The sequence below is a fragment of the Dipteris shenzhenensis genome, chromosome 6 (genome assembly GCF_047967505.1).
Source record: "Dipteris shenzhenensis isolate YYH24624 ecotype China chromosome 6, Dip_SZ_1.0, whole genome shotgun sequence".
NCBI classification, from domain to species: Eukaryota; Viridiplantae; Streptophyta; class Polypodiopsida; order Gleicheniales; family Dipteridaceae; genus Dipteris; species Dipteris shenzhenensis.
This window is the reverse complement of record NC_141601.1, coordinates 36,019,350-36,035,195: the sequence shown is the minus strand read 5'-3', so window position 1 is coordinate 36,035,195 and position 15,846 is coordinate 36,019,350. Positions and strand designations below refer to the sequence as shown.

General features: G+C 44.1%; 1 protein-coding gene across 1 annotated transcript in view; it reads right to left on the bottom strand.

The window, feature by feature from the left end:
* ATO (splicing factor-like protein) overlaps positions 1-15,846 on the bottom strand; it is a 71,473-nt gene that overhangs the window by 1,385 nt on the left and 54,242 nt on the right. The window contains exons 7-9 of the mRNA XM_087375865.1: positions 594-665; positions 346-483; positions 157-234 (exon numbers count right to left, since the gene is read on the bottom strand). Coding sequence (XP_087231991.1) covers positions 157-234; positions 346-483; positions 594-665 — 288 coding nt within the window. The remainder of the gene's footprint in view (positions 1-156; positions 235-345; positions 484-593; positions 666-15,846) is intronic.

The window sequence follows — 15,846 nt, the reverse complement described above, 5'->3', positions numbered from 1 at the left end:
CCCTGCCCTTAATCTAGGAAAATGGATTTCTTTTGCATTCTGAAATCAAAACCTAAGTAATAGAAGCCCAGTAACACCAGTTGGCATCACTGGATCAATCCCTTTTCCAATACTTAGCTCTCCATAAACTATAGACATTGCATCCCAGATACGCACCTCTTCCCTTTCTGCTTCCATTTCTTCATATGTCAAAGCTTGCTTCTTCTCAACATGTGCCTTAGTCTCTTCAATAGCCTATACTAGCAAGCACAAGAAAGGGTCAACCGTACATACTTCCAAAATAGCAGAACCACGCATTGCAGAGGCGTCCAACTGAGTCTAAAGCTGAATTACATACAAAACTACCTCTTGAAGTAGCTCACATAGACGCTGCATCTTTGCTTCTGCAAGAGCAACTTCCTTCAATGCTCTGAGTTCTTCCTCTGTCTTCTTATGAGGTGGCTTGGTAAAATGCTTACGATCCAGCTCTTCTATTGGAGTGAACTGTTAACATTCCAATACAGCACGCACTTTTGATGAGCCAAAGAGTAACAACCAAACAGGCATGAGAACTATAAAGTTAAAAACTACAAGCAGGAACAATGCCAATGTACCTTTGTGAGAAAGAGCCTCTCTGCCCGTTGTTGAACTGTGCCACCAGTCTTCAACCCCAATGCAGCCAAAGCCTACAAAACCATAGCGTACAAACACCCATAATCAAATGGCTCAGTACACACAGTGCACCGCGCACATGCACAATTTAAATATATTTATATATTATAAGATAGGTAGAAAGGTATACGCATATCACCTACACACTCAAATATACAAAAAGGATAGGGGGTTTTGCACGTGTGCGGGTGTGCATCTCCATCTGTCCGTCCATCGTCCATCGTCCCTCCCTCATCATCCAGGAAAACGCCATACATGTTATCTGCTGCTGGTTTGCTGTCTAGCTTGAGTTGCTCGTAATGGAACCCTCATGGCTTGAGGTGTCACTGATATTTCTTGTTGAGGGGATCATTGGATTCGTGACCCTTGCTCATAAAATATTCTAAGCAAGCTCATGCATTATGTTGTCACACCACTACATGTCACTTGTGTGTCAACTCCAAGAACTGGGCATGAAGACGGCCCATGTATTGAGGTGGCAAAAAAATCAGGCTTGGATGTTCTTCATGAGCTCCTTCTACTCGTATCTGGCTATGATTTGTGTGCCACTTGTGCTACCAAGTGATAGCTTGACCTAATAAATGCACGGCAGTGAGAATGCACTTCTTGTTGTCCTTGTAAAGTGACTCTCAAATTGATTTAGCCAAGAAAGAGCACTAAGCGTTTTACATCATACCTGTCAAAGTTTAGCTTTCCTAGAAACAACAAAAACAGGCCTTGTGGGTTCTATTGCTTTGGATCGAATCAAAGACAGGATCTTGACTCCGCATTCTTTGGCTTCATGAAACCCACAATATCATTCCAAGTCTAAGCTGTCAGATTCTCTATATACACAATGCCACTCCACAAATTTGGGGCTTTTGTCAAATTTTCTGTCGGAATTACACTAACTTCTTAGCAAGGCCTTGTCCTCCACTTTTCTTCACATTGGACTTTCAAAATTTGAGGCTTTTGCTCCCATTTCCTTGCATTGGCCTCTGTATTGTGGTGGATTCTCCTTTTCAGGTACATTTGAGCAGTCATGAGCAGATTTTGCCCTTGACTTAGAGGCAGGACAGTTTTGCTGGACATACGTTATTGTCAGCAGAGATGTGGTTTTTGCTAAGCATGCAGCTTCGCCTTGGCTGGACTGTAAAAAACAGCCTTTTCTAGATGCCTCTAATGTGTTTGATTCCTTGCTGCCCCTCTTTCAATCAAATGAAGATTCAGACCAGCACGTGCAGGGTTCAAATCCTTCAGCTTCTAGCAAATCTCAGCCTCCTCAGATTGATGCCCATATTCAGCCTGATTTGCAGCAGCTTGATGATCATTGTGAAGAACCAACCTTCTCAAGAATGCAAATGTGTGCAATGCATGTAAAATTTGGCCCTCCAATGGGGAAGAGCGCCCTCATGAGAGTACTTGTTTCTAATTCGACCTACATGCCAAGTGGGAGAGAGAGGGCGGATGAATGCAAGGTGAATGAAGAATGCTACGTGAGATTCACAATGAAAGGGTGACACCCTTTCATTAATGTCCCTTGAGATCACTCAAGTTCCATCTTCCCATTTACATCTACCCTTAGCCTATGACCCATGCATCTATCATTCAATGCACCTTAATGCACCCTTCCCTTCCTATTGCCCCTAGGACCTAGACACGTGTGTGCACATTTTTATTAATAGAATAAGTATCACATGTCCAAATTTGATGCTGTTTGAAGCAGTGGCTCCAACTCGACTAGTCCTATCTACTAAGATGATCCACCACCATAACAAATCGGTCGGTGTCCATCATAAATACAAATACATGTTACACCATTGGCGCAAAGTATATAATAATGTTTTAATGTCTCTTGATCATGGATTAGTGATTTCCCTTGTCATGACACTCCCCCCTGCTTGAATGGACAAAAGTCCTCTCCTGGATCCTCTCTTGTGTCTTTCTCTTGCGTACGCTTCTCTATTACTTCTGCCTTTGCATCTCCTCTTCATAATCTGCAAATAGTCTTCTTGCTAGTACACGATCTCTTCTCAATCAGAACTTAAATCTCATCTTCAAGTTCCGATTCCTCTTGATGCTGAATATTCAAAATGCCGAAGTACCACTACAGTGCCTCTTCAATATCTCTTCATACTCAAAACTCTCTTCTGAATACCAAGCTGCTGAAATCTCTTCATAGTAACCTGCTCAATAAGCTGAAACATATTCTGAACAAACTGGTCAGTATTCAAAAGATCAACAAACTGGTCAGTATTCAAAAGATGTTCTCTCACCCCAAATGTGTTATTGAACTAGATAGACCTTGGCCATAGTTGATTTTGCGATGGAGAGCTACTTAGTCTATAGAAACTATAGACCTTCAATCTCTTTTTCCAACTCTTCTGTTAGAATTATAGATATAATTCAGCAGTGGCCAATGTAATTTAATAAGCTAGTTAGGGGCACTTTTCCCTCTTTAAGAGGTTTTTCCCGCTAACCGTAGTTAGTTCAATAACTATGGTTAGTGACTACTAAGGTTTTGTCACTAGAACAAAACCTTATCTCTCACACTTTCAGTTGTACTCTTAACACTCTTCTATTGCAACTCAGCTTCCAAGCTTTCAGCTCTCCAGCTCTCACTCTCTTGCTCTCTCTCACTCTCCATTCTCTCACATTTGGTATCAGAGCATTTGATCCAGCTCCCTGCTTCTTCCCTGTTCAGCTCCAGCCTACAACCCACGCTCCTGCTGCTACACCTCGCCCGTACAGTCTGTACGACTGTACGGAATCCGTACTTCGTCTCTACACGTCCGTACCCTGCCGTACCTCACCTACCGTACCGTACCCGCCGTACAGATCTGCCACACGCGTGGTCCTCGTACATCGCGTCCGTACAAGTGCCGTGGTCGTCGTACATCACGTCCGTACAAGTGCCGTACAGTCCGTCGTCAAACTGTACGGTTCGCCGTACCGTTCCGTACCTGTACATACACCTCACTGCCACCAGCCGTACAATTCGTTGTCATCGTCCATACCAACACGTACCTTCTCCGTACTGTCATTCGTACTCCATACTTCCGTACTGGTCCTGCTTCCGTACAGCAGGTAGTCCTCCGTACAATCTCTGATTCCGTACAAGAGAAACTCGCAGGTGATCTTTGGCAGGCACATTTTGCAGACAGCCATTGTTTGGCTCAGTTTTTTGAGAGTACATTTGGGGCATTTTGTTTGTTGCAGACATTGCAATCATTTTGTAGTTTCGGAGCTACACTTGGAGCAAACATTGCAGATTTGGTCTGAAATTTGGGGCTTTCTACTGAAATTGCAAAATTTGGGGCTTTCTGTACTTCTGCCCCTTTCTGGTTGCAATTTCAAGCCCGAAATTTGGGGCTTTCAATTTTGCAGTACAATTTCTTGAAGAAATTTGGGGATTTTGTAATTACACTGCAATCTTGCAATGAAATTTGGGGCTTTTGCAGACAGAGCGCAATTCTTGCAACATTTGGGGCTTTTGATCAATTTGCACCTTTCAGGTTGCAATTTCAGGCCTATTTTGGGGCTTTTGTGTTGGGAGAGCAATTTCTGGAGTTTTCAGTTCATACTACCTTTCTTGAAGTGTTTTGCAGCACTTTTGGCAGATTCTGGAGAGTTTTTGATGCTTGGACAGATTTTTGACAGTGCAAGTACAAAAATTTGAGTTCCATTTACAGCCGGTGCTTGGCTGTGTTTTTTGGGAGTTGTGCATTTCATTCCCAGTAAGGGAATTCAGTTTTGTATCTGCTTAAATCTCTTTCTCAGATATGGCCCAACAAAATCAGAATGACTTCCAGTTCGGTGGTCTTTCATAGGAAGACAAGTTGGATGGTACCAACTACTCCCTCTGGAGTTTTATGGTACGCAATATTCTGATTTCTCGCAATTTAAGGGATTATGTGAATGGGTGTGAGATCCGACCAGCAGGTATGGCACCTAATACCCCTCTTCAGCAAGGAGGTGGAAGAGGTCGTGCACAGGGGGCAGCTGCAGAACAAGTTGTTGGTGCAGCTATAGCCACTACTACAGATCAGAAGAGATGGGATTCACGAGATGCCTTAGCTTTGTCATGTATCTCTCTTTCAGTGAAAAGATTTATCATTCCGCATATCCGGTCGTGTAAGACCTCCAAGGCAGCGTGGGATATTTTAGAAAGCATGTCTGCAGCCCGAAATGATGCCCGAAATGATGCAAGGGTATCTTTCTTGAAAAGAGAGTTAAGTAATACACATATGGAAGAGGGTGACTCCATGTCAGTCCACTTCACAAAGCTACACGATCTCAGAGAGCAATTCTTAAACATAGATGAAATTATTCCTGATTCAGAGATGATTACAACCACTCTGAATTCTCTTCCTGAGTCTTATCTCAGCTTTCATACCCCGCGTAGCTGCGGCGCATCTGCAAGACACAGCGCGCGACGACGACGACCAGTAGGTCGGCCGACAAGGCCGACACAGCGGGTGACGACCAACAGGTCGATCAGAGCCAAGCCGGCCGACAGACGTCGGCCGTACTGCCGAGCCTCGCCAGCCTCTTCTTTCTCTGCCCCACGTGCCCCCGACCTCTTCTACGCTGTTTTTCGAATAGCAGTATAGGCTGCATTTCTCGCGTGTCTCCCCGTGGCTGAGACAGCTGCACATATGTGTGATTCTACAAGGTCTCCGGGCATCACTCAACTCTGAGGCTTAGCTTATGCCGCAAACAGAGTTGAGACAGGTTATTCACTTGACCAGTGGATTTGACACAGTGTATGCATTGTCAGATTTGCAGTGTGTATGCTTGACACTTGGGCAGAGGTTTATGCTTTTGTCAGTGTGTACCCGCACATGCCTTGTGAGCAGTAGCAGTTGATGCCATTTACTGTGTTAATGCACGGGATGTGCAGCCAATTCAAGGGGCTTTTGATGCTATTATGCTTGGGACAAATGCTTTAGCTTGTTGCTGCAAGTACAATCACCTTTGGTACAGATTTGGTCGATTTTGACCAAGTTTGACTTTAGTCAAATTTGGGGCTTTTGTAGCCTGACCGGAAATCTGTCAAGTGGGAGCACTCTACATGCATCAGGCTATCTCGTAAAGCACTACTATGCTTTGAAAGTGCAAATTTGACTTACAGTTTTTTTTTGGTCAAATGTCAATCTTTTAATTGGGGTCAAATCTCTGATTTTCTTCATGCTTTCAAAGGGCTTTTGAGCAATCTCACTTCCACACTGTGAATTCAGTTGGGGGGGAAGTTTCTGGAGCATATGGAGATCTAAAATCAGAGATCTTCATCCACAATCTGAGATTCACTGTTTTTTGACAGTCCGGGACTGTCAACCATCAAGTTTGACCAGATTTCACTGTCAAAAAGGTCAAAAAGTACTGCTACTTTTTCAGCAAACAGTTCTGGGATTTTTCTGGAGCACTTTGAAGGAGCTGTACCGCACTTTCGCCAGCAAAAAAACACAGGACAGATTGCTGTACTGTTTCTGCAGCAAGTGGGAGAAAGACATTCAGTCGGTTTTATGCCACTGAAACAGTACCAAGTTTATTTTCTGATCGTACTTCCGCTGCGGGGGAATTTTCTTGGAGTAACTAGTGCTTAATTGCACGACTACAGGGAGTCAAACTCTATTTTCTTTACCATGAGTTCCGGCAGCGATGTGTCGTCCTTGTTTTAGATAAAGAAGCTCGAAGGAGCTAAAAATTACGACATATGGAGGACACAATGCTACAATGTGTTGATGCAGAAGGACCAGTACAAACCTATAAAGGAGAAGGGTGTTAAGCCCTCCAACATTACTGATGAGCAGTGGGAGAAGATGGACGGCTTGGCCAGGTCGACCATTATGCTTACAGTTGTTGATTCACTGGTTGTAGGCATCAGGGATGAACCTACTGCGTGGGAGATGTGGCAACGTCCTGAGGATACTTATGCCAAGAAAAGTGCCACGGGAAAAGCTTACTGGCTAAAAAAGCTTGTTGGTCTTCAAATGAAGGAGGGGACAGCTATGTCCACTCATATTATTGAGTTTAACAGCATATTCAGCCAGGTGATCAACCAGGGGTTGAAGCTCGATGATGAGCTGAAAGCTACACTCATCCTATGTTCTCTACCTGAGTCATGGGACACATTCAGGACTTCTACCAGCAACTCAAAAACCATTCTGGTATTTGCAGATGTGGAGAGTGCTCTTCTACAGGAAGAGATGAACAGAAAGAACAATGCTATTGGAAGTCAAATGCTTTGAATGCACGCAGCAGGTCCAAAACACGTGGTAAAGACAAAGAAAGAGAGAGGAGCAAGTCCCGCTCTAAGAGTGATCTTGTATGCAACTATTGTGGCAAGAAGGGACATATTGAGAAAAAGTGTTTTCAAAAGAAGAATGACCAGAGAGCCAAAGAAGGCAAGGCTCAAGGCAAGTCTAAGGGCAAAGAAAAAGAGGAGCTGAATGTTACTTATGTTAGTGACAGTGACAGTGGACATGAGATATGTTTCACCTCTTCACTGGAGGCTCGTACACTTCATGCTGGTGATGGATCAGATATGTTTTCCTGGATTATAGATTCAGGAGCTTCCTTTCATGTGACATCCTACAGAGATCTGTTTGTCAGATATGCAGGAGGGCAGAAGGGAGTTGTCTTTCTTGGTGATAACCATGCATGTTCTATCATTGGTATAGGTGATGTCAGGCTTGTGCTTGAAAATGGCCAGCAGTTAATGCTCAAAGGGGTCAGGCATGTTCCTGAGGTGAAGAAAAACTTGATTTCCACAGGGTTGTTGGATGACGATGGTTATCATACCACCTTTGGAAGTCAGAAATGGAAAATCAGCAAAGGGGCAATGGCTATTGCCAGGGGTCCTAAGGTTGATACTTTGTACTCACTTCATGCTGGACATTGTCCGCATTCTGATGTAAATGCCACCGAGCTGCCAAAGATTTCATTGTGGCATAGCCGGCTTGGCCATATGAGTATTAAGGGAATGGAGCAATTGGCTCATTTTGGTTACTTGCCGAGTCTAAAATATTCAGATTTGCAGAAATGTGAATTTTGTCTCTACGGTCGTCAAGTACAAATACCTCATAAGAGAAGGTCAAATCAGAAATTACAGCTCTTGGAGCTAGTACATACAGATGTGTGTGAGATGCCTACACTCTCTTTAGGAGGTTCAAAGTACATACTGTCATTCATAGATGACGCCACCCGCAAAGTGTGGGTTTACACTCTCAGAAAGAAGAGTGATACGTTCAAGGCTTTCACTAAGTTTGTTGCACTAGTTGAAAATGAGACAGGCAAAAAACTGAAAGCCTTACGATCTGACAATGGTGGAGAGTACTTGTCCAAAGAATTTCAAGAATTCTGTGAGGCAAAGGGTATCCAAAGGGTTTTGTCTGCACCATATGATCCTCCACAGAATGGTACAGCTGAAAAAATGTTCAGGACCATTCAAGAGAAAGTCAGATCCATGTTGTCACATGCTGCATTGCCCCACACATTTTGGGCTGAAGCTGTAAAGACAGCTGTGCACCTTATTAACAGGTCACCAAACAAGAGACTATGTGGTGGTGTGCCTGAACAAGCATGGACGGGCAAGCCTCCGTCTTACAAACACCTACGGGTCTTTGGTTGTGTCGCGTATGTGCATGTACGCAGGGAGGACAGAACTAAACTGGATCCAAAGTCTCTTAAATGCATATTCCTAGGTTACGGTGACAAAGGTAAGATGGGCTACAGGATTTGGGATCCCAAGAACAGAAAACTTATACGCAGCAATGATGTCGTGTTTGATGAAACCATCATGTTCAAGGAACCTGTTGTACAGCAGGAACCTTTAAAAGTAACTATTGATGATGACAGGCATCATGGGCAACACAGACAGGCTGTAAATCAGCCACAACAGCAGCATAATCAGCCATTAAATGATGCTGCAGCAGATCCTAATGGACAGCCAGTTATGACAGAAAACATCCCAATGGATGAGGCACAGTTAGGTGATCTTCCTGACATGCAAATGCAGCCAGGAATCATGGAACAGCCACCTTCTCTGGGTGATGAACAGGCTGGACAGCCAGCTCAAGATGATGGTCTTTGGGTTAGAAGGTCAACCAGACAGACGCGGCAGCCAGAAAGATTTGTTCCAGGCATTGATTATTTGATGCTCACTGATTGTGGAGAGCCTTCATGCTACAAAGAGGCTAGGCAGAGGGCAGACAAGGTTCAATGGGATCTTGCTATGAAGTCTGAAATGGACAGTCTTCACAAGAATGGCACTTGGGAATTGGTACCCTTGCCTACTGGTAAAAAGGTACTGCCATGCAAATGGGTTTATAGACTTAAAGTCACACCTGGTGAAAAGCCAAGGCATAAAGCCAGACTGGTTGCCAAAGGGTTCAAGCAGGAATATGGTGTTGACTTTGAGGAGATATTCTCTCCCGTTGTCAAGATGACAACACTCAGAACTGTATTAGCATTGGTTGCACATGCAGATATGGATTTGGTCCAAATGGATGTCAAAACAGCATTTCTTCATGGTGATTTACATGAGGAAATTTTTATGCAGCAGCCAGAGGGTTTTACAGTGAAGGGCAAAGAGAAGCTTGTATGCAGACTGAAGAAAAGTCTTTATGGTCTAAAGCAGGCACCCAGGGAATGGTATCATAAGTTTGATACATTCATGCGAACCCAGGGTTACAGGAGAAGTGACATTGATCACTGCTTATATACCAAGAAAGCTTCAGATGGCAGTTTACTTATCCTCATTTTGTATGTGGATGACATGTTAATTGCTGGAAAATCTCATAAGGAAATGAATGCCTTGAAAAAGAGATTGCACCAGACCTTTGATATGAAGGATCTTGGTGATGCCAACCATATATTGGGTATGCGCATACTTCGGGATAGGGAAAAAAGGCTGCTATACTTATCTCAGAAGGAATACATTGGCAAGGTCTTGCAGAGATTTCACATGGAGGGGGGGAAGAGTATTGGTACTCCATTACCTCCTTATGTGAAAATCAGCGCTTTGGACAGCCCTCAGACAGATGCTGAGATAGCTGAGATGTCAAAGATTCCGTATGCATCAGCTTGTGGCAGTCTCATGTATGCTATGGTTGCAACCAGGCCCGATATTGCGTTTGCAGTGGGAGTGGTTAGCAGATACATGGCTAAACCTGGCAAGAAGCATTGGAATGCAGTGAAAGGTGTCATGAGATACCTAAAGGGTACACAGGACTTGTGTATATGTTTCGGCAGTCAAGATGCAAAAGTGCAGGGTTATACAGACTCTGATTATGCCGGTCACCCTGATACCCGGAAGTCTACTACCGGCTATGTTTTCACTTTCACTGGAGGTGCAGTGTCGTGGGTATCTAGAATGCAGCAATGCGTTGCTTTGTCTACTACAGAAGCTGAATATATTGCAGCCACTGAGGCGTGCAAGGAAGCTATATGGCTATCTCGGCTAGTGGCAGATTTGGGCTACTCTAGTGATACTCCATTGTTGCATTGTGACAGTCAGAGTGCCATACAGTTGGCACGAAATCCTGTTTTTCATGCAAAGACGAAGCACATCGACGTGAAGTATCATTTTATCAGGGAGGTGCTTGAGAACAAGCAACTTCAGCTTGTGAAAGTTCACACTGATGACAATCCAGCAGATCTGTTGACAAAAGGATTGGCTGCTGTGCGGTTTGCACACTGCAGACGGCTCATGGGTATTGGATAAGCAGACCAACTGGTCCTGTACATGATGATGTATATTGCTGTTTTTCTTTTACTCTCTCTTATGGGCACACTGCCTTTAAGTGGGAGGTTGTTGGGGTAAAGGCACTGGCCACCCTTGTAACAGTATTAATCTAGTACTACTAAGTACACTAAGTACACATTGTACTTAGGTACTTAGTGGCCCTAGTCTTATCCATATATATACTAGTGTGTGTACTTGGGGAGGTACCACTCATTCCTTTATCCCCACCCACTGGTGTGTGACTACAGTGAGTGTGTCTCTCTACTCCCTACTCTATCTCTCCCTCTCACTCTCCATCTCACACTTTTCCCTCTTTAAGAGGTTTTTTCCCCTAACCGCAGTTAGTTCACTAACTATGGTTAGTGACTAGGAACTTCTAATGCGAAAATTTTGGACGATTTCTTCCTCCAGGTATGCCCTAATTTTGAAATTTGCTGCTGCAAGATCTTGTACTAAGGTTTTGTCACTAGGACAAAACCTTATCTCTCACACTTCCAGTTGTACTCTTAACACTCTTCTATTGCAACTCAACTTCCAAGCTTTTAGCTCTCCAGCTCTCACTCTCTTGCTCTCTCTCACTCTCCATTCTCTCACATCTTCTATTTCAGCCCTATTCATCCTATCAGACGCTCTACACGGAGGAGAAAAAATATTTATTCTCTGTTCATACTCTACAATGAATATGCCTACTCTCTATTCAGTTCACACATCCATACACCAATGTTGACTGAATGGATAGAATTTACTCTTGGTTCTATGTTCACCGTGGAGTCCTGGGACGAGGAGGTAGAAGCCTCACCCTCCTGCTTGGATGCTTTGCCTTTTCCTTTTACAGAACTTGTTTAGGCAATTTTGGCTAATAGAGAAGGGCATTTATGCCATGGATGCCCAGGCTTATGTTTCTTACATCTGAAACAATTACCCTCCTTGATTAGCTTTTTCTTCTCATTGTCAGTCATGGAAGGAAATGGTATCCATACAGGACGTGATTGGTTGTTAACATTTTGTACAATAGCTTTCTCTTTTCCTTTGTTGAAAGGTTTCCGAGAATTCAATTTCCTCTCAGCAATCTCAGCCAATTTAGTGAGGTCTTTCAAGGTAGTTGGGTTGAATATTTCAACCTCATATCTCACTTTCGGGGTTAGGGCTGCTAAATACTTCTTCCTTTTATCATTCTCACTCTTCTCAAGCAACTCTAAAGAGAGTTTCCAAAACCTAGCTGTAGATTCAGCATTAATCTCGTTATCGAATTGCCTGAACCTTTCCCAACAAAAGGTCAATTCTTCTTCATGCCTCGGAGGCATGAAAGTAGCCTTAAGCTGCTCTACAAATTTGGACCATTGAAGAATAGGCTCTTTTCCCATTTGTGATAAAGACCACGACATCAAAGCATCCTTCTGTAAATGTAGTGTGGCAGGAGCAAGCTTCTCGTGGTCGGTCTTATCTTGATTGGCAAAATATAGCTCAAAATGGTGAATCCAATTGAGGATTTTATCCGCCTCTCGCGCTCCGTCATACTTTGGGAACTCTATTCTCTCTTGAGGTTAAAATTTAGCTCTCTTTGAGGGGGTACTTAAATCATCATCCCCAAAATTCAGCACTCTCTTAGTCCCCATTAGGGTACCCCGTTCCCCGTCCAAAGACCAGAAAAATCAAAGAAAAAACTTACCTCTGAGACTCCAAAATTCAGAGGTTGCGCCCTAGAAAACTTGGCTCTTACTCCGCTAAGAAAAAACGGAATGGAGACCTTCCGACAGCCTTGCGTCACACTTTGCTCTCACCTTCTCGCTGGATTTTGCTGCCTATCCCAGGACTTCCGTACCGCCCTTGGTGAGGTGAAGCGTGGCCTCGCCGTGCGCCGTCTTTTGTGCCACTACACTCTTCCGTCCGCTCGTCTGCCTTCCTACGCGGCAAGGTTTGCAAGTACGGTGCTTCGTTGCTTGTTGTCGTACATCCTTCCCATATGGACCCTTTTCTATGCTGCGCTGCAGTCCGCGCATGTTCCGCTGCAGTCTTTCTTTTCTCCTACTGTCCCTTTTGTGGATTGTTGCTGCTCTGATACCAAATGTGAAGAACCAACCTTCTCAAGAATGCAAATGTGTGCAATGCATGCAGAATTTGAATGCCAATTGGCCCTCCAATGGGGAAGAGCGCCCTCGTGAGAGTACTTGTTTCTAATTCAACCTACATGCCAGGTGGGAGAGAGAGGGCGGATGAATGCAAGGTAAATGAAGAATGCTATGTGAGATTCACAATGAAAGGGTGACACCCTTTCATTAATGTCCCTTGAGATCACTCAAGTTCCATCTTCCCATTTACACCTACCCTTAGTCTATGACCCAAGCATCTACCATTCAATGCACCTTAATGCACCCTTCGCTTCCTATTGCCCCTAGGACCTAGACACGTGTGTGCACATTTTTATTAATAGAATAAGTATCACACGTCCAAATTTGATGATGTGATGTCCAACCACTAACAACATTGCAAATGTTTTCACAAAGGCACTTCCAAGGGACCAACTGGAGCATCCCATTCGATGGATGGGATTGGCCCACAGTTGCAGCATTGAAAGGGGGTGTTAGAAGTCACTGACCCACCTGTGAGCCCCCAAACGAGGAGGACAAGGGGTCAGTATACTAAGACGGGGTAAGGGCTACCTAGTGCGTGGTTTTGTAGCACTGAATGCATGGGCAGAACACATCTGCGATGGATTGTGTTGTAGAAGGTCAGCATAACAGTCGGGATAGAGGACGGCCAGGGCCTATTTATAGCCCTGGCAGTAGGCACCTACACCTGGAGCCAAACCCTGGTCAAGTCGGGTAGCAAACAATCGGCTGAGTTGGCTGTTACAGTTTGTTGAACCTACAGCATCAATAGGCTGTTCAGGGCTGGTATCCCCTGCACTTCTCTACAACATACTGAAGCCAATACAACTGGCACCTAGACTTGACACACCGTGGAACGTTCTACTTGAGTAAAGTCAGCACTGTAATTGCAACAGGACTGCTCCTAACTGACAGCAGAAACCACCAAATTTGGTAGAATATGCAGGAAGGTTAGAGTACAGTAGTACCATATGTTTTAGGAAAAAGGTAGGGGTAGGAGGTCATGGGCTGGACCTGCTGCACCCAGCAGCCCTGTAACTGATTGTGAATCACCCTGGCGGCTGCAGGCAGCCCTGCATCTAAAACGAATTCGTTTTGGAGCTTCTAGCAAACCCTGGCAGCTCTCTAACAACACACGAATTGCTTAGGTTGTTGGTAAACTGAAAGTAAGGCAAAGAGTGGACAAAAACTCAGAATACTTGCATTATGGAATGAAGAAGAGTGAGGTCCTTAAGTAGGCACCTCATACATGCTCACTGACATCATTGATGACTTCATAGCTCCACAATCATCTCCTCAATCTGCTCCTAGATTCTCTCAATCATCCTATGTGGCTTTCCACCACCTAACTGTGCTTGTGGGCACCTAACTGTGCCTCTAGCACTCACACATAGAAACCAAGGTGTGCCTGAGGCATACACCTTGAGATATCCCATCAAACCCCCCCTCAAGGGAATGCCTCAGGCTATGTCAAGGATTCATCTAGTCTCATAGTTTCTCATGCCATCTCATGGTGGTCAAGGATAAATCTATGGCTAGGTTCTCATGCTAGCAAGGGTTCCCATGGATGTAAGGTAAACAAAAGGGATACAAAAGACCTTCCAATGGTTATCTCCACTGCATGTACATGCACACAGTGTCTGCAAGAGGTACCATGGAGCAAAACATACACATGGCCTATATCATAAGGTGACCAGAGGTGTTTACAAAACACACAAAAACACAATAGTTTATTTCATTCATTTTGGAGGACTATCCAGGCTGAGTACCTTGACATAAAAAGAGAGATCTGGAGCATACATAGAGATGATTTAAAATGCATAATCTTCATGGGATGCCTCATCTTGTGGAGGCAAAATATCCATGTCAAGGCAAGGTCTTACCACATGGGCAGTGTCTAGTGCCTTATAAGATGGTACTATGATAGAACAAGTGGATCTGAAAATCAATGATGCTTTCACTTACATGCTTCACAGACGTGGCTAAAATGAATACTTTCCAATCAAAACCAGGTATAGCAATTCAAAGCAAAACTGAAGCCACACTTGTACTGATGTTATTGAAAGTTTCAAAAAAATAGAAATGCTAGAATAGCATCTTATGTAGCATCATCTTCAAAAAGCTTGTCAAAACTGTCAAAACCAAAAGGCTGAACTTGGGAGGCTTGTAGCTTACTCTTCAGAGCAAAAGAAGAGGGGCTTTCTGAAGCAAAAGAAAGCTTACATAAAGGTGAACTTCTGGTGCAGAGATCTGAGGATATTTCGCGCGACTTTGCTGGCTGGAGCGTCTTCAAAAACGACTGGTTTTTCTCTGTTTTTACCTTGAATATGCAGCCATTGCTGCTCAGATTTCAGCACAGGATAGCCCAAGGCATGGAGAATCTACCCCTGAAAGGAATTAGAGGAAGATGATGTATGCTGAGAGAAAACGCAGAAGCAAAAGTCGACGGACTTCGTGTAATGGCGACGAAACGAGGGTGTCTTTCTCTGATTCCTTTCAGCCAAGGGTTCGCCCCTTCGAGGTGGATCTCCAGCAGGAAGGACATGGGAAATGGTTGAGAACCGGAGGAGAACAAGCTTAAGCAAACTTTGGGAAGAAGAGGAAGAGATGGTGAAGAAGAAGATGAAGAAGAAGATGATGATGTGGCAGAAATGGGCTCAAGGGGGATCAAAGGACTCTGATACCATGTTGGTAAACTGAAAGGAAAGCAAAGAGTGGACAAAAACTCAGAATACTTGCATTATGGAATGAAGAAGAGTGAGGTCCTTAAGTAGGCACCTCATACATGCTCACTGACATCATTGATGACTTCAGAGCTCCACAATCATCTCCTCAATCTGCTCCTAGATTCTCTCAATCATCCTATGTGGCTTTCCACCACCTAACTGTGCTTGTGGGCACCTAACTGTGCCTCTAGCGCTCACACATAGAAACCAAGGTGTGCCTGAGGCATACCCTTGAGATATCCCATCACAGGTAGTCAAAAATCAGCAAGGGGACTTGTCAGAACAGCCCTGGTGCCCTTTCTTAGCTTGTGCCCCGCCTCTCTATGCCTTTCTCTGGTCCAAAAAACATGCCTCTAAGACAATTTCACCCTTTTTTGCTTGCTCCTCAAGCCAGGGTGCTAAATGTGGCCCATGAAGCTATTTCTAGCAGTGGAATTCTTACCCCTCTCTTACCTCCAGTCCCTTGCCTTGGCCCATGGAATTAATAACAGGGACTTGTGAGAGGCTGCACAAGGACAGGAGGAAATCAATCCTTTTTAGAATTCAGATGAGTATTGAAACTCTTGTATATTCTATTTCAATAATGAAGTACAAATCTTGAATGAAATGCCAAGTACAAATCTTATATAGGTAT